Source organism: Salvelinus alpinus, chromosome 22, assembly GCF_045679555.1.
Source record: "Salvelinus alpinus chromosome 22, SLU_Salpinus.1, whole genome shotgun sequence".
Lineage (NCBI taxonomy): Eukaryota > Metazoa > Chordata > Actinopteri > Salmoniformes > Salmonidae > Salvelinus > Salvelinus alpinus.
In genome coordinates this window covers 40,850,400-40,872,790 of record NC_092107.1, presented here as the reverse complement: position 1 = coordinate 40,872,790, position 22,391 = coordinate 40,850,400, and the positions used below count along the sequence as shown (strand labels likewise).

The following is a 22,391-nucleotide window of genomic DNA, read 5'->3' as shown; positions in this document are numbered from 1 at the left end:
TGTCTGACTCTCTCCCTCCGTCTGTCTGACTCTCTCCCTCCGTCTGTCTGACTCTCTCCCTCCGTCTGTCTGACTCTCTGCCTCCGTCTGTCTGACTCTCTCCCTCCGTCTGTCTGACTCTCTCCCTCCGCCTGTCTGACTCTCTCCCTCCGCCTGTCTGACTCTCTCCCTCCGCCTGTCTGACTCTCTCCCTCCGTCTGTCTGACTCTCTCCCTCCGTCTGTCTGACTCTCTCCCTCCGTCTGTCTGACTCTCTGCCTCCGTCTGTCTGACTCTCTCCCTCCGTCTGTCTGACTCTCTCCCTCCGCCTGTCTGACTCTCTCCCTCCGCCTGTCTGACTCTCTCCCTCCGCCTGTCTGACTCTCTCCCTCCGTCTGTCTGACTCTCTCCCTCCGTCTGTCTGACTCTCTCCCTCCGTCTGTCTGACTCTCTCCCTCCGTCTGTCTGACTCTCTCCCTCCGTCTGTCTGACTCTCTCCCTCCGTCTGTCTGACTCTCTCCCTCCGTCTGTCTGACTCTCTCCCTCCGTCTGTCTGACTCTCTCCCTCCGTCTGTCTGTCTCTCTCCCTCCGTCTGTCTGACTCTCTCCCTCCGTCTGTCTGACTCTCTCCCTCCGTCTGTCTGACTCTCTCCCTCCGTCTGTCTGACTCTCTCCCTCCGTCTGTCTGACTCTCTCCCTCCGTCTGTCTGACTCTCTCCCTCCGTCTGTCTGACTCTCTCCCTCCGTCTGTCTGACTCTCTCCCTCCGTCTGTCTGACTCTCTCCCTCCGTCTGTCTGACTCTCTCCCTCCGTCTGTCTGACTCTCTCCCTCCGTCTGTCTGACTCTCTCCCTCCGTCTGTCTGACTCTCTCCCTCCGTCTGTCTGACTCTCTCCCTCCGTCTGTCTGTCTCTCTCCCTCCGTCTGTCTGTCTCTCTCCCTCCGTCTGTCTGACTCTCTCCCTCCGTCTGTCTGACTCTCTCCCTCCGTCTGTCTGACTCTCTCCCTCCGTCTGTCTGTCTCTCTCCCTCCGTCTGTCTGTCTCTCTCCCTCCGTCTGTCTGACTCTCTCCCTCCGTCTGTCTGACTCTCTCCCTCCGTCTGTCTGACTCTCTCCCTCCGTCTGTCTGACTCTCTCCCTCCGTCTGTCTGACTCTCTCCCTCCGTCTGTCTGACTCTCTCCCTCCGTCTGTCTGACTCTCTCCCTCCGTCTGTCTGACTCTCTCCCTCCGTCTGTCTGACTCTCTCCCTCCGTCTGTCTGACTCTCTCCCTCCGTCTGTCTGACTCTCTCCCTCCGTCTGTCTGACTCTCTCCCTCCGTCTGTCTGACTCTCTCCCTCCGTCTCTGCATGAGTGGTTCTGTTCTCCAGAGGGATGGAGAGAGGGAGGGAGTGAGGCTCCTGGCTCAGACTCATCCAGCAGCAGTACTGGGGGTGAGGCTGTGGATGAGTCTGTGGACAAGTCTTGGGGTGAGGCTGTGGACGAGGATGTGGGTGAGGCTGGGGATGAGACTGTGGCATGTGTGAGATGATCAGTAATTAGAGTCTTATCATGTTCCAGTATGATAGACAAATTAACCTCTAATATTACACACACACACACACACACACACAGAAAGAGAGAGAAACAAAGACAGATACAGAGAGAAATATAAAGAGCAGTGGAATGAAGAGTGACGTGAGAAGAAGAGAGGTAGCAGAGATAGGGAGGGGGAGAGATAGGGAGGGGAAGAGATAGGGAGGGGGAGAGATAGGGAGGGGAAGAGATAGGGAGGGGAAGAGATAGGGAGGGGAAGAGATAGGGAGGGGGAGAGATAGGGAGGGGAAGAGATAGGGAGGGGAAGAGATAGGGAGGGGGAGAGAGAGGGAGGGGAAGAGATAGGGAGGGGAAGAGATAGGGAGGGGGAGAGATAGGGAGGGGGAGAGATAGGGAGGGGAAGAGATAGGGAGGGGAAGAGATAGGGAGGGGGAGAGATAGGGAGGGGGAGAGATAGGGAGGGGAAGAGATAGGGAGGGGGAGAGATAGGGAGGGGGAGAGATAGGGAGGGGGAGAGATAGGGAGGGGAAGAGATAGGGAGGGGGAGAGATAGGGAGGGGAAGAGATAGGGAGGGGGAGAGATAGGGAGGGGAAGAGATAGGGAGGGGGAGAGCAGTATTTAATTAATAAATCTGGATGGATCCCTGGTTCCTTCTCATGTCGGTGTATTTAATTGGTGTGTTAATTATGTGTTCAGTCCCCGACGGGTATAAATACACGCAACCTAATTATAGCCATCACTAAAACATCTGTGTCATCTTGGCTTTCCATAGTGCTTGTAGTCCCGACGTGTGGGTATGTACAGTATGTGTGGGTATGTACAGTATGTGTGGGTATGTACAGTATGTGTGGGTATGTACAGTATGTGTGGGTATGTACAGTATGTGTGGGTATGTACAGTATGTGTGGGTATGTACAGTATGTGTGGGTATGTACAGTATGTGTGGGTATGTACAGTATGTGTGGGTATGTACAGTATGTGTGGGTATGTACAGTATGTGTGGGTATGTACAGTATGTGTGGGTATGTACAGTATGTGTGGGTATGTACAGTATGTGTGGGTATGTACAGTATGTGTGGGTATGTACAGTATGTGTGGGTATGTACAGTATGTGTGGGTATGTACAGTATGTGTGGGTATGTACAGTACGTGTGGGTATGTACAGTACGTGTGGGTATGTACAGTATGTGTGGGTATGTACAGTATGTGTGGGTATGTACAGTACGTGTGGGTATGTACAGTACGTGTGGGTATGTACAGTACGTGTGGGTATGTACAGTACGTGTGGGTATGTACAGTACGTGTGGGTATGTACAGTACGTGTGGGTATGTACAGTACGTGTGGGTATGTACAGTATGTGTGGGTATGTACAGTATGTGTGGGTATGTACAGTATGTGTGGGTATGTACAGTATGTGTGGGTATGTACAGTATGTGTGGGTATGTACAGTATGTGTGGGTATGTACAGTATGTGTGGGTATGTACAGTATGTGTGGGTATGTACAGTATGTGTGGGTATGTACAGTATGTGTGTACGTGGGAACACGTTCAGCTATGAGTATGTGTGTGTTTAACTGTATATTATCCAGCATGGGGGGGGGGGGGGGGCAACCCCTGGTCCCGAGTGTGCTGGTCCTGAGTGTACTGATCCTGAGTGTACGGGTCCTGAGTGTACTGGTCCTGAGTGTACTGGTCCTGAGTGTGCTGGTCCTGAGTGTACTGGTCCTGAGTGTGCTGGTCCTGAGTGTGCTGGTCCTGAGTGTGCTGGTCCTGAGTGTGCTGGTCCTGAGTGTGCTGGTCCTAAGTGTGCTGGTCCTGAGTGTACTGGTCCTGAGTGTACTGGTCCTGAGTGTGCTGCTGTTAACATGCTGTAGCTGGTAAAGCTGCTCCAGAGTACAGGGGAGCAGTGAGAGGGCAGCATCTCTCTGTAGACTGGAGAGTAGAAGCACGCTAGTGTTCTTTATGAGCACACAGAGAGTAGAAGCACGCTAGTGTTCTTTATGAGCACACAGAGAGTAGAAGCACGCTAGTGTTCTTTATGAGCACACAGAGAGTAGAAGCACGCTAGTGTTCTTTATGAGCACACAGAGAGTAGAAGCACGCTAGTGTTCTTTATGAGCACACAGAGAGTAGAAGCACGCTAGTGTTCTTTATGAGCACACAGAGAGTAGAAGCACGCTAGTGTTCTTTATGAGCACAGAGAGAGTAGAAGCACACTAGTGTTCTTTATGAGCACAGAGAGTAGAAGCACACTAGTGTTCTTTATGAGCACACAGAGAGTAGAAGCACGCTAGTGTTCTTTATGAGCACACAGAGAGTAGAAGCACGCTAGTGTTCTTTATGAGCACACAGAGAGTAGAAGCACGCTAGTGTTCTTTATGAGCACAGAGAGTAGAAGCACGCTAGTGTTCTTTATGAGCACACAGAGAGTAGAAGCACGCTAGTGTTCTTTATGAGCACACAGAGAGTAGAAGCACGCTAGTGTTCTTTATGAGCACACAGAGAGTAGAAGCACGCTAGTGTTCTTTATGAGCAGACAGAGAGTAGAAGCACACTAGTTCTTTATGAGCACACAGAGAGTAGAAGCACGCTAGTGTTCTTTATGAGCACACAGAGAGTAGAAGCACGCTAGTGTTCTTTATGAGCACAGAGAGTAGAAGCACGCTAGTGTTCTTTATGAGCACACAGAGAGTAGAAGCACGCTAGTGTTCTTTATGAGCAGACAGAGAGTAGAAGCACACTAGTGTTCTTTATGAGCACACAGAGAGTAGAAGCACGCTAGTGTTCTTTATGAGCACACAGAGAGTAGAGGCACGCTAGTGTTCTTTGAGCACACAGAGAGTAGAAGCACGCTAGTGTTCTTTATGAGCACACAGAGAGTAGAAGCACGCTAGTGTTCTTTATGAGCACACAGAGAGTAGAAGCACGCTAGTGTTCTTTATGAGCACACAGAGAGTAGAAGCACGCTAGTGTTCTTTATGAGCACACAGAGAGTAGAAGCACGCTAGTGTTCTTTATGAGCACACAGAGAGTAGAAGCACGCTAGTGTTCTTCATGAGCACACAGAGAGTAGAAGCACGCTAGTGTTCTTTATGAGCACACAGAGAGTAGAAGCACGCTAGTGTTCTTTATGAGCACACAGAGAGTAGAAGCACGCTAGTGTTCTTTATGAGCACACAGAGAGTAGAAGCACGCTAGTGTTCTTTATGAGCACAGAGAGTAGAAGCACACTAGTGTTCTTTATGAGCACACAGAGAGTAGAAGCACGCTAGTGTTCTTTATGAGCACACAGAGTAGAAGCACGCTAGTGTTCTTTATGAGCACACAGAGAGTAGAAGCACGCTAGTGTTCTTTATGAGCACAGAGAGTAGAAGCACGCTAGTGTTCTTTATGAGCACACAGAGAGTAGAAGCACGCTAGTGTTCTTTGAGCACACAGAGAGTAGAAGCACACTAGTGTTCTTTATGAGCACACCGAGAGTAGAAGCACGCTAGTGTTCTTTATGAGCACACAGAGAGTAGAAGCACGCTAGTGTTCTTTATGAGCACACAGAGAGTAGAAGCACGCTAGTGTTCTTTATGAGCACAGAGAGTAGAAGCACGCTAGTGTTCTTTATGAGCACAGAGAGTAGAAGCACACTAGTGTTCTTTATGAGCACACAGAGAGTAGAAGCACGCTAGTGTTCTTTATGAGCACACAGAGTAGAAGCACGCTAGTGTTCTTTATGAGCACACAGAGAGTAGAAGCACGCTAGTGTTCTTTATGAGCAAAAGGGGGGTAGAAGCACGCTAGTGTTCTTTATGAGCACACAGAGAGTAGAAGCACGCTAGTGTTCTTTATGAGCACAGAGAGTAGAAGCACGCTAGTGTTCTTTATGAGCACACAGAGAGTAGAAGCACGCTAGTGTTCTTTGAGCACGCAGAGAGTAGAAGCACGCTAGTGTTCTTTGAGCACACAGAGAGTAGAAGCACACTAGTGTTCTTTATGAGCACACCGAGAGTAGAAGCACGCTAGTGTTCTTTATGAGCACACAGAGAGTAGAAGCACGCTAGTGTTCTTTATGAGCACACAGAGAGTAGAAGCACGCTAGTGTTCTTTATGAGCACAGAGAGTAGAAGCACACTAGTGTTCTTTATGAGCACAGAGAGTAGAAGCACGCTAGTGTTCTTTATGAGCACAGAGAGAGTAGAAGCACGCTAGTGTTCTTTATGAGCACACAGAGAGTAGAAGCACGCTAGTGTTCTTTGAGCACACAGAGAGTAGAAGCACGCTAGTGTTCTTTATGAGCACACAGAGAGTAGAAGCACACTAGTGTTCTTTATGAGCACACAGAGAGTAGAAGCACGCTAGTGTTCTTTATGAGCACACAGAGAATAGAAGCACGCTAGTGTTCTTTATAAGCACACTGAGAGTAGAAGCACGCTAGTGTTCTTTATGAGCACACTGAGAGTAGAAGCACGCTAGTGTTCTTTATGAGCACAGAGAGTAGAAGCACGCTAGTGTTCTTTATGAGCACACAGAGAGTAGAAGCACGCTAGTGTTCTTTATGAGCACACAGAGAGTAGAGGCACACTAGTGTTCTTTATGAGCACACAGAGAGTAGAGGCACGCTAGTGTTCTTTATGAGCACACAGACAACATTCCCAGGCTCTGCTGATGGCTGTGTGACTGCAGAGACCACAGAGACATGTTTCTAAAGGGTCAGGTTATACACACACTGTAAGCACACATCAGTGGGGCTGCTCTAGTGGGCCACAACAGTCCCAGAGCATGATGACACATGGCGGTGATCGCCTTAGCAATCTCACTGGAATAAAACACCTCCTCCATTCCTGTCACTATTGAAAGAGATCGTGACATCTCAACATAGGGCTACTTAATGTTAGATCCCTCACTTCCAAGGCAGTTATAGTCAATGAACGAATCACTGATCATAATCTTGACGTGATTGTCCTGACTGAAACATAGCTTAAGCCTGATGAATGTACTGTGTTAAATGAGGCCTCACCTCCTGGTTACACTAGTGACCATATCCCCCGCACATCCCGCAAAGGCGGAGGTGTTGCTAACATTTACGATACCAAATTTCAATTTACAAAAAAGAAAGTGACTGCGTTTTTTGTCTATTGAGCTTCTAGTCATGAAATCTATGCAGCCTACTCAATCACATTTTATAGCTACTGTTTACAGGCCTCCTGGGCCGTATACAACGTTCCTCACCGAGTTCCCAGAATTTCTATCGGACCTTGTAGTCATGGCAGATAATATTCACATTTTTGGTGACTTTAATATTCACATGGAAAAGTCCACAGACCCACTCCAAAAGGCTTTCGGAGCCATCATCGACTCAGTGGGTTTTGTCCAACATGTCTCTGGACCTACTCACTGCCACAGTCATACTTTGGACCTAGTTGTGTCCCGCGGAATAAATATTGTGGATCTTAATGTTTTTCCTCATAATCATGGACTATCGGACAGCCATTTTATTACGTTTGCAAACGCAACAAATAATTTGCTCAGACCCCAACCAAGGATCATCAAAAGCTGTGCTATAAATTCTCAGACAACCCAAACATTCCTAGATGCCCTTCCAGACTCCCTCCACCTATTTCCAAATACCTGAAGGTACCACGTTCATCTATACAAACAATAGTACGCAAGTATAAACACCATGGGACCACGAAGCCATCATACTGCTCAGGAAGGAGACGCGTTCTGTCTCCTAGAGATGAAACAGGGACAAAAGTATCTATATCCAAAGTAAAATTAGTCCTATATCGACATAACCTGAAAGGCCGCTCAGCAAGGAAGAAGCCACTGCTCCAAACCCGCCATAAAAAAGCCAGACTACGGTTTGCAACTGCACATGGGGACAAAGATCGTACTTTTCAGAAAAATTTCCTCTGGTCTGATGAAACAAAAATATAACTGTTTGGCCATAATGACCATCGTTATGTTTGGAGGAAAAAGGGGGAGGCTTGCAAGCCGAAGAACACCATCCCAACCGTGAAGCACGGGGGTGGCAGCATCATGCTGTGGTGGTGCTTATCTGCAGGAGGGACTGGTGCACTTCACAAAATAGATGGCATCATGAGGAAGAAACATTATGTGGATATATTGAAGCAACATCGCAAGACATCAGTCAGGAAGTTAAAGCTTGGTCGCAAATGAGTCTTCCAAATGAACAATGACCCCAAGCATACTTCCAAATTTGTAGGCAAAATGGTTTAAGGACAACAAAGTCAAGGTATTGGAGAGGCCATCACAAAGCCCCGTCCTCAATCCTATAGAAAATTTGTGGGCAGAACTGAAAAAGCGTGTGCGAGCAAGGAGGCCTACAAACCTGACTCAGTTACACCAGCTCTGTCAGGAGGAATGGGACAAAATTCACCCAACTTATTGTGGGAAGCTTGTGGAAGGCTACCCGAAACGTTTGACCCATGTTAAACAATTTAAAGGCAATGCTACCAAATACTAATTGAGTGTATGTAAACTTCTGACCCACTGGGAATGTGATGAAAGAAATAAAAGCTGAAATAAATAATTCTCTCTACTATTATTCTGACATTTCACATTCTTAAAATAAAGTGGTGATCCTAACTGACCTAAGACAGGGAATTTTTACTAGGATTAAATGTCAGGAATTGTGAAAAACTGAGTTTAAATGTATTTGGCTAAAATGTATGTAAACTTCTGACTTCAACTGTAACTGAGGAACTTAATTTAACCTTGTGTAATACTCTAGATGCAGTTGCACCCCTAAAAACAAAAAACATTTGTCACAAGAAACTAGCTCCCTGGTATACAGAAAATACCCGAGCCCTGAAGCAAGCTTCCAGAAGATTGGAACGGAGATGGCGCTACACCAAACTGGAAGTCTTCCGACTAGCTTGGAAAGACAGTACCGTGCAGTATCGAAGAGCCCTCACTGCTGTTCCATCATCTGATTTTTACAACTTAATTGAGGAGAATCCAAAATTTATTTTTGATACTGTCGAAAAGCATAATTCCCCAAGAGAGGATGGCTTTCACTTTAGCTGTGATAAATTCATGAACTTCTTTGACGAAAAGATCATGATCATTCGACAGCAAATTACGGACTCCTTTTTAAATCTGAGTATTCCCCAAAGCTCAGTTGTCCTGAGACTGCACAACACTGCCAGGACCTAGGATCAAGGGAGACACTCAAGTGTTTTAATACTAAATCTCTTGACACATTGATGAAAATAATCATGGCCTCTAAACCTTCAAGCTGGATACTGGACCCTATTCCAACTAAACTACTGAAAGAGCTGCTTCCTGTGCGTGGCCCTCCTATGTTGAACATAATAAACGGCTCTCTATCCACCGGATGTGTACCAAACTGACTAAAAGTGGCAGTAATAAAGCCTCTCTTGAAAAAGCCAAACCTTGACCCAGAAAATATAAAAAACTATTGGCCTATATCAAATCTCCCATTCCTCTCAAAGATTTTAGAAAAAGCTGTTGCGCAGCAACTCACTGCCTTCCTGAAGAATAACAATGTATACGAAACGCTTCAGTCTGGTTTTAGACCCCATCATAGCACTGAGACTGCACTCGTGAAAGTGGTAAATTACCTTTTAATGGCGTCAGACCAAGGCTCTGCATCTGTCCTCGTGTTCCTAGGCCTTAGTGCTGCTTTTGATACCATCGATCACCACATTCTTTTGGAGGGATAGGAAACCCAAAATTGGTCTACACGGACAAGTTCTGGCCTGGTTTAGATCTTATCTGTCGGAAAGATATCAGTTTGTCTCTGTGGATGGTTCCGTTTAAGGACCTCTATTGTTTTCACTATATATTTTACCTCTTGGTGATGTCATTCGGAAACATAATGTTAACTTTCACTGCTATGCGGACGATAGACAACTGTACATTTCGATGAAACATGGTGAAGCCCCAAAATTGCAACCATGGAAGCCTGTGTTTCAGACATAAGGAAGAGGATGGCGGCAATTTTTTTTACTTTTAGATGCGGACAAAACAGAGATGCCAGTTCTAGGTCCCAAGAAATAAAGAGATATTCTGTTGGATCTGACAATAATCTTGATGGTTGTACAGTCGTCTCAAATAAAACTGTGAAGGACCTCGGCATTACTCTGGACCCTGATCTCTCTTTTGACGAACATATCAAGACTGTTTCAAGGACAGCTTTTTTCCATCTACGTAACATTGCAAAAATCAGAATCTTTGTCCAAAAATTATGCTCAAAAATTAATCCATGCTTTTGTCACTTCTAGATTAGACTACTGCAATGCTCTACTTTTCGGCTACCCGGATAAAGCACTAAATAAACTTCAGTTAGTGCTAAACACGGCTGCTAGTATCTTGACTAGAACCTAAACATTTGATCATATTACTCCAGTGCTAGCCTCTCTACACTAGCTTCCTGTTGAGGCTAGGGCTGATTTCAAGGTTTTACTGTTAACCTATAAAGCATTACATGGGCTTGCTCCTACCTATCTTCCGATTTGGTCCTGCCGTACATACCTACTCATACGCTACGGTCAAAAGACGCAGACCTCCTAATTGTCCCTAGAATTTCTAAGCAAACCGCTGGAGTCAGGGCTTTCTCCTATAGAGCTCAATTTTTTCCCGAATGGTCTGGCTACCCATGTGAGAGATGCAGACTCGGTCCCGACCTTTAAGTCTTTATTGAAGACTCATCTCTTCAGTAGATCCTATGATTGAGTGTAGTCTGGCCCAGGGGTGTGAAGGTGAACGGAAAGTCACTGGAGCGACGAACCACCATTTTGGCTCTGCCTGGCCGGTTCCCCTCTCTCCACTGGGATTCTCTGCCTCTAACTCTATTACGAGGGCCGAGTCGTCACTGGCTTACTGGTGCTCTTCCATGCCGTCCCTAGGAGGGGTGCGTCACTTGTGGTGGTTGAGTCTCTGACGTGATCTTCCTGTCCGGGTTTGTGGCCCCCTCGGGTTCGTGCCGTGGGGGAAATCTTCGTGGGCTATACTCGGCCTTGTCTCAAGGTAGTAGGTTGGTAGTTGAAGATATCCCTCTAGTGGTGTGGGGGCTGTGCTATTGCAAAGTGGGTGGGGTTATATCCTGCCTGGTTGGCCCTTATCTGGTGTCCTGTGTGAATTTAAGTATGCTCCCTCTAATTCCCTCTCTCTCTCTCTCTCTTTCTTTTCACTCCGAGGACCTGAGCCCTAGGACCATGCCTCAGGACTACCTGACCTGATGACTCCTTGCTGTCCCCAGTGCATCTGGTCGTGCTGCTGCTCCAGTTTCAACTGTTCTGCCTGCGGCTATGGAACCCTGACCTGTTCACCAGACGTGGCACCTTGTCCCCGGACCTGCTGTTTTAAACTCTCTTTCTCTACCACACCTGCTGTCTCTAACTCTGAATGATCGGCTATGAAAAGCAAACTGACATTTACTCCTGAGGTGCTGACCTGTTGCACCCTCTACAACCACGGTAATTATTATTATCTGACCCTGCTGGTCATCTATGAACGTTTGAACATCTTGGCCATGTACTGTTATAATCTCCATCCGGCAGAGCCAGAAGAGGACTGGCCACCCCTCAGAGCCTGGTTCGTCTCTAGGTTTCTTCCTACGTAGGTTCCTGCCTTTCTAGGGAGTATTTCCTAGCCACCGTGCTTCTACATCTGCATTGCTTGCTGTTTGAGGTTTTAGGCTGGGTTTCTGTAGAGCACTTTGTGACATCGGCTAAAGTAAAAAGGGCTTCATAAATACATTTGATTGATTGATTGATTGATTGAGCTGTAGAATGTCATTAATCGGAGGCACGGGGATGACTCCAGGGAACTGTAGTTTACATAGCGTTGAACGCTTTATTTCCTGGGGGATGTAGTTTATAAAGTGACGGGGTTCATGGATGATGTAGTTTATAAAATGCTGGGGGGAACCTGGGGGATGTAGTTTATAAACTGCTGGGGTTCCTAGAGGATGTAGTTTATAAAGTGCTGGGGTACCTGGAGGGAGGATGTAGTTAATAAAGTGTTGGGGTACCTGGAGGATGTAGTGTATAATGTCCTCGGGTATAAAGATCATCAAGGACAACAACCACCCAAGCCACTGCCTGTTCACCCCGCTATCATCCAGAAGGCGAGGTCAGTACAGGTGCATCAAAGCAGGGACCGAGAGACTGAAAAACAGCTTCTATCTCAAGGCCATCAGACTGTTAAACAGCCACCACTAACATTTAGTGGCCGCTGCCAACATACTGACTCATCTCCAGCCACTTTAATAATGGGAATTGATGGAAATTATGTAAAAATGTACCACTAGCCACTTTAAACAATGCCACTTAATATAATGTTTACATACCCTACATTACTCATCTCATATGTATATGTATATACTGTACTCTATATCATCTACTGCATCTTGCCATCTTTATGTAATACATGTATCACTAGCCACTTTAAACTATGCCACTTTATGTTTACATACCCTACATTACTCATCTCATATGTATATACTGTAGTCTATACCATCTACTGCATCTTGCCTATGCCGTTCTGTACCATCACTCATTCATATATCTTTATGTACATATTCTTTATCCCTTTACACTTGTGTGTATAAGGTAGTAGTTGTGGAATTGTTAGGTTAGATTACTTGTTGGTTATTACTGCATTGTCGGAACTAGAAGCACAAGCATTTCGCTACACTCGCATTAACATCTGCTAACCATGTGTATGTGACAAATAACATTTGATTTGATTTGATTTGGAGGATGTAGTTTATAAGGTGCTGGGGTACCTGGAGGATGCAGTTTCTAAGGTTATGGGGTTCCTGTGGGATGTAGTTTATAAAGTGCTGGGGTTCATGGAGGATGTAGTTTATAAAGTGCTGGTACACCTGGAGGATGTAGTTTATAAAGTGCTGGGGTACCTGGAGGATGTAGTTTATAAAGTGCTGGGGTTCATGGAGAATGTAGTTTATAAGAGGCTGGGGTACCTGGGGGATGTAGTTTATAAAGTGCTGGTACACCTGGAGGATGTAGTTTATAAAGTGCTGGGGTTCATGGAGAATGTAGTTTATAAGAGGCTGGGGTACCTGGGGGATGTAGTTTATAAAGTGCTGGTACACCTGGAGGATGTAGTTTATAAAGTACTGGGGTACCTGGGGGATGTAGTTTATAAAGTGCTGGGGTACCTGGAGGATGAGGTTTATAAAGTGCTGGGGTACCTGTGGGATGTAGTTTATAAAGTGCTGGGGTACCTGTGGGATGTAGTTTATAAAGTGCTGGGGTACCTGTGGGATGTAGTTTATAAAGTGCTGGGGTAACTGGGGGATGTAGTTTATAAAGTGCTGGGGTAACTGGGGGATGTAGTTTATAAAGTGCTGGGGTACCTGGAGGATGAGGTTTATAAAGTGCTGGGGTACCTGTGGGATGTAGTTTATAAAGTGCTGGGGTACCTGTGGGATGTAGTTTATAAAGTGCTGGGGTACCTGTGGGATGTAGTTTATAAAGTGCTGGGGTAACTGGGGGATGTAGTTTATAAAGTGCTGGGGTAACTGGGGGATGTAGTTTATAAAGTGCTGGGGTACCTGTGGGATGTAGTTTATAAAGTGCTGGGGTACCTGTGGGATGTAGTTTATAAAGTGCTGGGGTACCTGTGGGATGTAGTTTATAAAGTGTGGGGGTACCTGTGGGATGTAATTCATAAAGTGCTGGGGTAACTGGGGGATGTAGTTTATAAAGTGCTGGGGTACCTGGAGGATGTAGTTTATAAAGTGCTGGGGTACCTGTGGGATGTAATTCATAAAGTGCTGGGGTAACTGGGGGATGTAGTTTATAAAGTGCTGGGGTACCTGGAGGATGTAGTTTATAAAGTGCTGGGGTACCTGTGGGATGTAGTTTATAAAGTGCTGGGGTACCTGAAGGATGAGGTTTATAAGCTGCTGGGGTATTCGTGTAGCAGACACTCTTATCCAGAGTGACTTACAGGATTTAAGTGCCTTGTTCAAGGGCACATCGACATATTTTTCACAGTCAGCTCGAGGATTCGAACCAGCGTCCTTTCGGTTACTGGCCCAAAGCTCTTAACCGCTGGGCTACCACAACTAATTTATAACCACTAGTGTAGTTGATGAAGTGATAGGGTACCTGGGGGATGCAGTATATAAGAAGCTGGGGGTACTTGGGGGATGTAGTTTATAAGAAGCTGGGGGTACCTGGGGGATGTAGTTTATAAGAAGCTGGGGGGTACCTGGGGGATGTAGTTTATAAGAAGCTGGGGTTACCCGGGGGATGTTGTTTATAAGAAGCTAGGGTACCTGGGGATGTAGTTTGTAAGAAGCTGGGGTTACCCGGGGGATGTAGTTTATAAGAAGCTGGGGTTACCCGGGGGATGTAGTTTATAAGAAGCTAGGGTACCTGGGGGATGTAGTTACGTCTCTCCTGGCAGACAGCGTGGAACCACGCGAGGCAGAAGAGGGACTGGGCTCTGGACAGCAGACCACCTTTACTGATCTGCTCTGGGCTCCACGTCTCATAGGTCCTCAACAAGTTCTTCTTTAGACCAGGAGGAGCCTGAGGGAGAGAGAAAGAGAACAAGGGCAATCCTGAGGGCATGAATGTTGCTGGGAGGGTGGACAGGGATGCCAGTAGGGGCTGGGATCCAGGCTTTACCATGTGGTGCTGGGAGGGTGGACAGGGATGCCAGTAGGGGCTGGGATCCAGGCCTTACCATGTGGTGCTGGGAGGGTGGACAGGGATGCCAGTAGGGGCTGGGATCCAGGCCTTACCATGTGGTGCTGGGAGGGTGGACAGGGATGGCAGTAGGGGCTGGGATCCAGGCTTTACCATGTGGTGCTGGGAGGGTGGACAGGGATGGCAGTAGGGGCTGGGATCCAGGCTTTACCATGTGGTGCTGGGAGGGTGGACAGGGATGGCAGTAGGGGCTGGGATCCAGGCCTTACCATGTGGTGCTGGGAGGGTGGACAGGGATGCCAGTAGGGGCTGGGATCCAGGCTTTACCATGTGGTGCTGGGAGGGTGGACAGGGATGCCAGTAGGGGCTGGGATCCAGGCCTTACCATGTGGTGCTGGGAGGGTGGACAGGGATGGCAGTAGGGGCTGGGATCCAGGCTTTACCATGTGGTGCTGGGAGGGTGGACAGGGATGGCAGTAGGGGCTGGGATCCAGGCTTTACCATGTGGTTCTGGGAGGGTGGACAGGGATGCCAGTAGGGGCTGGGATCCAGGCCTTACCATGTGGTGCTGGGAGGGTGGACAGGGATGGCAGTAGGGGCTGGGATCCAGGCCTTACCATGTGGTGCTGGGAGGGTGGACAGGGATGGCAGTAGGGGCTGGGATCCAGGCTTTACCATGTGGTGCTGGGAGGGTGGACAGGGATGGCAGTAGGGGCTGGGATCCAGGCTTTAACTGTTAAAAGCTCATCTGAGGGAAGGAGAGATCAAGTGTGCTCCACTTCTCAACAGGGCCTGTGTGTCCCTGTGAGTGTGTGTCCCTTAACGCCGGGCTGTCAAACAGCACAGCTGGTCATTTGAGAACGTAAGCCCTATAGCCTGGCCTAGCTTGACTAACAGACCTCTCTTGGCTCTGCATACACTCAGCCCAATAACACGCCTCAGTAACACGTCTCAGTAACACGTCTCAGTAACACGTCTCAGACAGATAACACTCCTGGGGCTAAAAGTTTTACACCACACACACACACACACACCCTGGGCTACATGTCTTACTCAAACACGGCTCGCAACATACCGTATTACCATGGACAGGGTCTGTGTGTCTGCGCGTGTGTTTCTGTACATATATAGTGTTTGTACCTCGTAGGTGATCTTGAGGCTGGACTGCAGCAGGATGAGGGGGAACTTGGGATGGACCTCAGCAGTAAGCCAGAGACGGAAGCCTGCCTTAGGTTGCAGAACATTCAGCTCCTACAGGAGAGATAAGAGACAACCACAACAACACAATCACAATCTGCAATATCTGGAATCCAGTGGCGTGCAACATCACTCTAATAATGTGGTTAAGAACATCCCAAACATTTGAGGATTCACACTAGAGGTCGACCAATTATGATTTTTCAACGCTGATACCGATACCGATTATTGGAGGACCAACACAAGCCGATACCGATTAATTGGCAGATTTTTTTTATTTTATTTGTAATAATGACAAATACAACAATACTGAATGAACACTTGTTTTAAATTAATATAATACATCAATAAAATCTATTTAGCCTCAAATAAATAATGAAACATGTTCAATTTGGTTTAAATAATGCAAAAACAAAGTGTTGGAGAAGAAAGTAAAAGTGAAATATGTGCCATGTAAAAAAGCTAACGTTTAAGTGCCTTGCTCAGAACATGAGAACATATGAAAGCTGGTGGTTCCTTTTAACATGAGTCTTCAATATTCCCAGTTAAGAAGTTTTAGGTTGTAGTTATTATAGTAATTATAGGACTATTTCTCTCTATACCATTTGTATTTCATATACCTTTGACTATTGGATGTTCTTATAGGCACTTTAGTATTGCCAGTGTAACAGTATAGCTTCCGTCCCTACCTGGGCTCGAACCAGGAACATATCGACAACAGCCACCCTCGAAGCATCGTTACTCATCGCTCCACAAAAGCAGCAGAGCAAGGGGAACAACTACTCCAAGTCTCAGAGTGAGTGACGTCACCGATTGAAACGATATTGGCGGCGCACCCCGCTAACTAGCTAGCCATTTCACATCGGTTACACCAGCCTAATCTTGGGAGTTGATAGGCTTAAAGTCATAAACAGGTCAATGCTTGAAGCACAGCTAAGAGCTGCTGTCAAACGCACGAAAGTGCTGTTTGAATGAATGCTTACGAGCCTGCTGCTGCCTACCATCGCTCAGTCAGACTGCTCTATCAAATATCAAATCATAGATTTAATTATAACATAATAACACACAGAAATACAAGCCTTTGGTCATTAAAATGGTCGAATCCGGAAACTATTATTTCGAAAACAAAACGTTTATTCTTTCAGTGAAATACGGAACCGTTTCCTGCCATTGCCTGCTAACCTGGATTTATTTTAGTTAAATATGCAGGTTTAAAATTATATACTTCTGTGTATTGATTTTAAGAAAGGCATTGATGTTTATGGTTAGGTACAGTCGTGCAACGACTGTGCTTCTTTCGCAAATGCGCTTTTGTTAAATCGTCCCCTGTTTGGCGAAGTTGGCTGTCTTTGTTAGGAAGAAATAGTCTTCACACAGTTCGCAACGAGCCAGGTGGCCCAAACTGCTGCATATACCCTGACTCTGTTGCAAGAGAAGTGACACAATTTCCCTAGTTAAAAGAAATTCATGTTAGCAGGCAATATTAACTAAATATGCAGGTTTAAAAATATATACTTGTGTATTGATTTTAAGAAAGGCATTGATGTTTATGGTTAGGTACACATTGGAGCAACGACAGTCCTTTTTCACAAATGCCACCGCATCGATTATATGCAACGCAGGACACGCTAGATAAACTAGTAATATCATCAACCATGTGTAGTTAACTAGTGATTATGATTGATTGATTGTTTTTTTATAAGATAAGTTTAATGCTAGCTAGCAACTTACCGTGGCTTCTTACTGCATTCGCGTAACAGGCAGGCTCCTCGTGGAGTGAAATGTAATCAGGTGGTTAGAGCGTTGGACTAGTTAACTGTAAAGGTTGCAAGATTGAATCCCCGATCTGACAAGGTAAAAATATGTCGTTCTGCCCCTGAACAAGGCAGTTAACCCACTGTTCCTAGGCCATCATTGAAAATAAGAATGTGTTCTTAACTGACTTGCCTAGTTAAATAAAGGTGTAAAAAAATTACAATTAAAATTAAAAAATTATCGGCCAAATCGGTGTCCAAAAATATCGATTTCCGAATGTTATGAAAACTTGAAATCGGCCCTAATTAATCGGCCATTCCGATTAATCAGTCGACCTCTAATTCACACACCCCACAACACTTGCTAACATATTCACCAGCTCTCTCTTCCACACACTGTGTATCCGTGGGTCTGAGACAATTCAGATTCGCTCTATTAAACCCAACAGAAGCCAATTTCTCTCTCTCTCTCTCTCTGACGCCCGAGGCCTTGTGCCATCTGATTGGGTGCTTATTCACAGGTTAAGATGTGTTGCAGCAGAATTCAGCATGACAACACACACATGCAGCCCAGGTTTCCCTCTTAATCAATCTGTTTCTACAACCGTGGAGTCCAATTCAGTCTAATGGAGAAACAGAACTGGAGACTGAATCAAATCAGACAGGAGTCGACACCCCTCTGAGACAGCGGTTTATTAGTGTGCGTGTTGTGATAGAGAGATTGCTGTGCCAAATTATGTGGATTTCTGTGCTCAAGACCAACTGTCCAAAACCAACTGTTAAGATATATTTTTCACTTCATGTTATAATGTTAAGCAAGAAACATCTTGATTTCCCAGATGCCAAGAGGGAGGGGAGAATAGGATCATTCATATAAACACACACACCATACTGTATATATACACACACACACACACACACTCACACACACCATACTGTATATATACACACACACACACACACAATACTGTATATACACACACACCATACTGTATATACACACACACACACACACACACACACACACACACACACACACACACACACACACACACACACACACACAATACTGTATTAACACACACACCATACTGTCCACACACACATCATACTGTATACACACACACACACACACACACACACACACACACACACACACACCCTACTGTACACACACCATACTGTACACACACACACCATACTGTACACACACACCATACTGTACACACACACACACACACACCATACTGTACACACACACACACACACACACCATACTGTACACACACACACACACACACACCATACTGTACACACACACACACACACCATACTGTACACACACACACACCATACTGTACACACACACCACAGGGGGTACACACACACACCATATTGTATATACACACACACACACACACTGTATAAACACACACACCATACTGTACACACCCACACACACCGTACTGTATACACACACCATACTGTATATATACACACACACACCCACCATACTGTACACACACACACACCATACTGTATACACACACCACACACCATACTGTATACACACACCACACACCATACTGTATACACACACACACACACACACGCCATACTGTACACACACACACACGCCATACTGTACACACACACACACCATACTGTATATACACACACAGACACACCATACTGTATACACACACACACCATACTGTATACACACACACACCGTACTGTATACACACACACCATATTGTACACACACACCATACTGTATACACACACCATACTGTATACACACACACACACACCATACTGTATACACATACACACACCGTACTGTATACACACACGCACCATATTGTACACACACACACCATACTGTATACACACACACACACACACACACACACACACACCATACTGTACACACACAACATACTGTATACACACACACACACCATACTGTATACACAAACACGCACCATATTGTACACACACACCATACTGTATACACACACACACACACACACACCATACTGTACACACACACACACACAACATACTGTATACACACACACACACACCATACTGTATACACACACACACACCATACTGTATACACACACCATACTGTACACACACCATACTGTATACACACACACACACCATACTGTATACACACACACACCGTATACAGTATACTGTATACAGTGAGGGAAAAAAGTATTTGATCCCCTGCTGATTTTGTACGTTTGCCCACTGACAAATAAATGATCAGTCTATAATTTTAATGGAAGGTTTATTTGAACAGTGAGAGACAGAATATCAACAAAAAAATCCAGAAAAACGCATGTCAAAAATGTTATAAATTGATTTGCATTTTAATGAGGGAAAAAAGTATTTGACCCCTCTGCAAAACATGACTTAGTACTTGGTGGCAAAACCCTTGTTGGCAATCACAGAGGTCAGATGTTTTTTGTAGTTGGCCACCAGGTTTGCACACATCTCAGGAGGGATTTTGTCCCACTCCTCTTTGCAGATCTTCTCCAAGTCATTAAGGTTTCGAGGCTGACGTTTGGCAACTCGAACCTTCAGCTCCCTCCACAGATTTTCTATGGGATTCAGGTCTGGAGACTGGCTAGGCCACTCCAGGACCTTAATGTGCTTCTTCTTGAGCCACTCCTTTGTTGCCTTGGCCGTGTGTTTTGGGTCATTGTCATGCTGGAATACCCATCCACGACCCATTTTCAATGCCCTGGCTGAGGGAAGGAGGTTCTCACCCAAGATTTGACGGAACATGGCCCCGTCCATCGTCCCTTTGATGCGGTGAAGTTGTCCTGTCCCCTTAGCAGAAAAACACACCCAAAGCATAATGTTTCCACCTCCATGTTTGACGGTGGGGATGGTGTTCTTGGGGTCATAGGCAGCATTCCTCCTCCTCCAAACACGGCGAGTTGAGTTGATGCCAAATAGCTCCATTTTGGTCTCATCTGACCACAACACTTTCACCCAGTTGTCCTCTGAATCATTCAGATGTTCATTGGCTAACTTCAGACGGGCATGTATATGTGCTTTCTTGAGCAGGGGGACCTTGCGGGCGCTGCAGGATTTCAGTCCTTCACGGCGTAGTGTGTTACCAATTGTTTTCTTGGTGACTGTGGTCCCCAGCTGCCTTGAGATCATTGACAAGATCCTCCCGTGTAGTTCTGGGCTGATTCCTCACCGTTCTCATCATCATTGCAACTCCACGTGGTGAGATCTTGCATGGAGCCCCAGGCAGAGGGAGATTGACAGTTCTTTTATGTTTCTTCCATTTGCGAATAATCGCACCAACTGTTGTCAGCTTCTCACCAAGCTGCTTGGCGATGGTCTTGTAGCCCATTCCAGCCTTGTGTAGGTCTACAATCTTGTCCCTGACATCCTTGGAGAGCTCTTTGGTCTTGGCCATGGTGGGGAGTTTGGAATCTGATTGATTGATGGCTTCTGTGGACAGGTGTCTTTTATACAGGTAACAAACTGAGATTAGGAGCACTCCCTTTAAGAGTGTGCTCCTAATCTCAGCTCGTTACCTGTATATAAAAGACACCTGGGAGCCAGAAATCTTTCTGATTGAGAGGGGGTCAAATACTTATTTATAAAATTTTTGACATTTTTCTGGATTTTTTTGTTGTTATTCTGTCTCTCACTGTTCAAGTAAACCTTCCATTAAAATTATAGACTGATCATTTCTTTGTCAGTGGGCAAACGTACAAAATCAGCAGGGGATCAAATACTTTTTTCCCCTCACTGTACACACATTCAGTTCTCTCTCGGTTCCCCCGCCCCTGAGCTGCAAATCTGCTGTGTGTTTGATGTAGATTTGAGACATTTCTATGTAGAGAGAAACTGTTCAGAGCCCCAGTGTACAGAGCCTCTGATGAGGCTCTCAGGCTTGTGTGGCTCAGACAGGGACAGGGAGGTAGGAGAGGGGCACTGGAATATTCAGCACACAGACTGAAACACACACACAAGCACAGACACACACAAGCATACACACACACAAGCACACACACACACATGCACACACACACACATGCACACACACACACCCCTGGAGACATCAGGGGCTCTGAACACTGTGGATCTTGAGAAAAGAGACATATGAATGAATATGGTAACTGAGCTTAAAGATCAAAAGAAAGCATGGACCATGTGACCAGGGTTAGACTGGGGTTAGATTGGAGGATCTACTGTGACCAGAGTTCGACTGGGGTTAGACTGGAGGATCTACTGTGACCAGGGTTCGACTGGGGTTAGACTGGATGATCTACTGTGGCCAGGATTAGACTGGAGGATCTACTGTGACCAGGGTTAGACTGGGGTTAGATTTGAGGATCTACTGTGACCAGGGTTAGATTGGAAGATCTACTGTGACCAGGGTTAGACTGGGGTTAGACTGGAAGATCTACTGTGACCAGGGTTCGACTGGGGTTAGACTGGAGGATCTACTGTGACCAGTGTTAGACTGGGGTTAGACTGGAAGATCTACTGTGACCAGGGTTCGACTGGGGTTAGACTGGAGGATCTACTGTGACCAGGGTTCGACTGGGGTTAGACTGGAGGATCTACTGTGACCAGGGTTAAACTGGGGTTAGACTGGAAGATCTACTGTGACTAGGGTTAGACTGGGGTTAGATTGGAGGATCTACTGTGACCAGGGTTAGACTGGGGTTAGACTGGATGATCTACTGTGGCCAGGATTAGACTGGAGGATCTACTGTGACCAGGGTTAGATTGGGGTTAGATTTGAGGATCTACTGTGACCAGGGTTAGATTGGAAGATCTACTGTGACCAGGGTTAGATTGGAAGATCTACTGTGACCAGGGTTAGACTGGGGTTAGACTGGAAGATCTACTGTGACCAGAGTTAGACTGGGGTTAGATTGGAGGATCTACTGTGACCAGGGTTAGACTGGGGTTAGACTGGATGATCTACTGTGACCAGGATTAGACTGGAGGATCTACTGTGACCAGGGTTAGACTGGGGTTAGATTGGATGATCTACTGTGACCAGGGTTAGACTGGGGTTAGATTGGAGGATCTACTGTGACCAGGGTTAGACTGGGGTTAGATTGGAGGATCTACTGTGACCAGGGTTAGACTGGGGTTAAACTGGAGGATCTACTGTGACCAGGGTCAGACTGGTGTTAGATTGGAGGATCTACTGTGACCAGGATTAGACTGGTGTTAGATTGGAGGATCTACTGTGACCAGGG

The 22,391-nt window shown here is 46.2% G+C and overlaps 1 protein-coding gene across 2 annotated transcripts in view; it reads right to left on the bottom strand.

The window, feature by feature from the left end:
* Nucleotides 1–22,391, bottom strand: part of dync2h1 (dynein cytoplasmic 2 heavy chain 1) — a 337,560-nt gene that overhangs the window by 156,819 nt on the left and 158,350 nt on the right. For both annotated transcript variants that reach the window (XM_071360118.1, XM_071360119.1), the window contains 2 exons: nucleotides 15,320–15,430; nucleotides 13,904–14,059 (listed from right to left, as the gene is read on the bottom strand). In XM_071360118.1, the coding sequence (XP_071216219.1) occupies nucleotides 13,904–14,059; nucleotides 15,320–15,430 (267 nt within the window). The remainder of the gene's footprint in view (nucleotides 1–13,903; nucleotides 14,060–15,319; nucleotides 15,431–22,391) is intronic.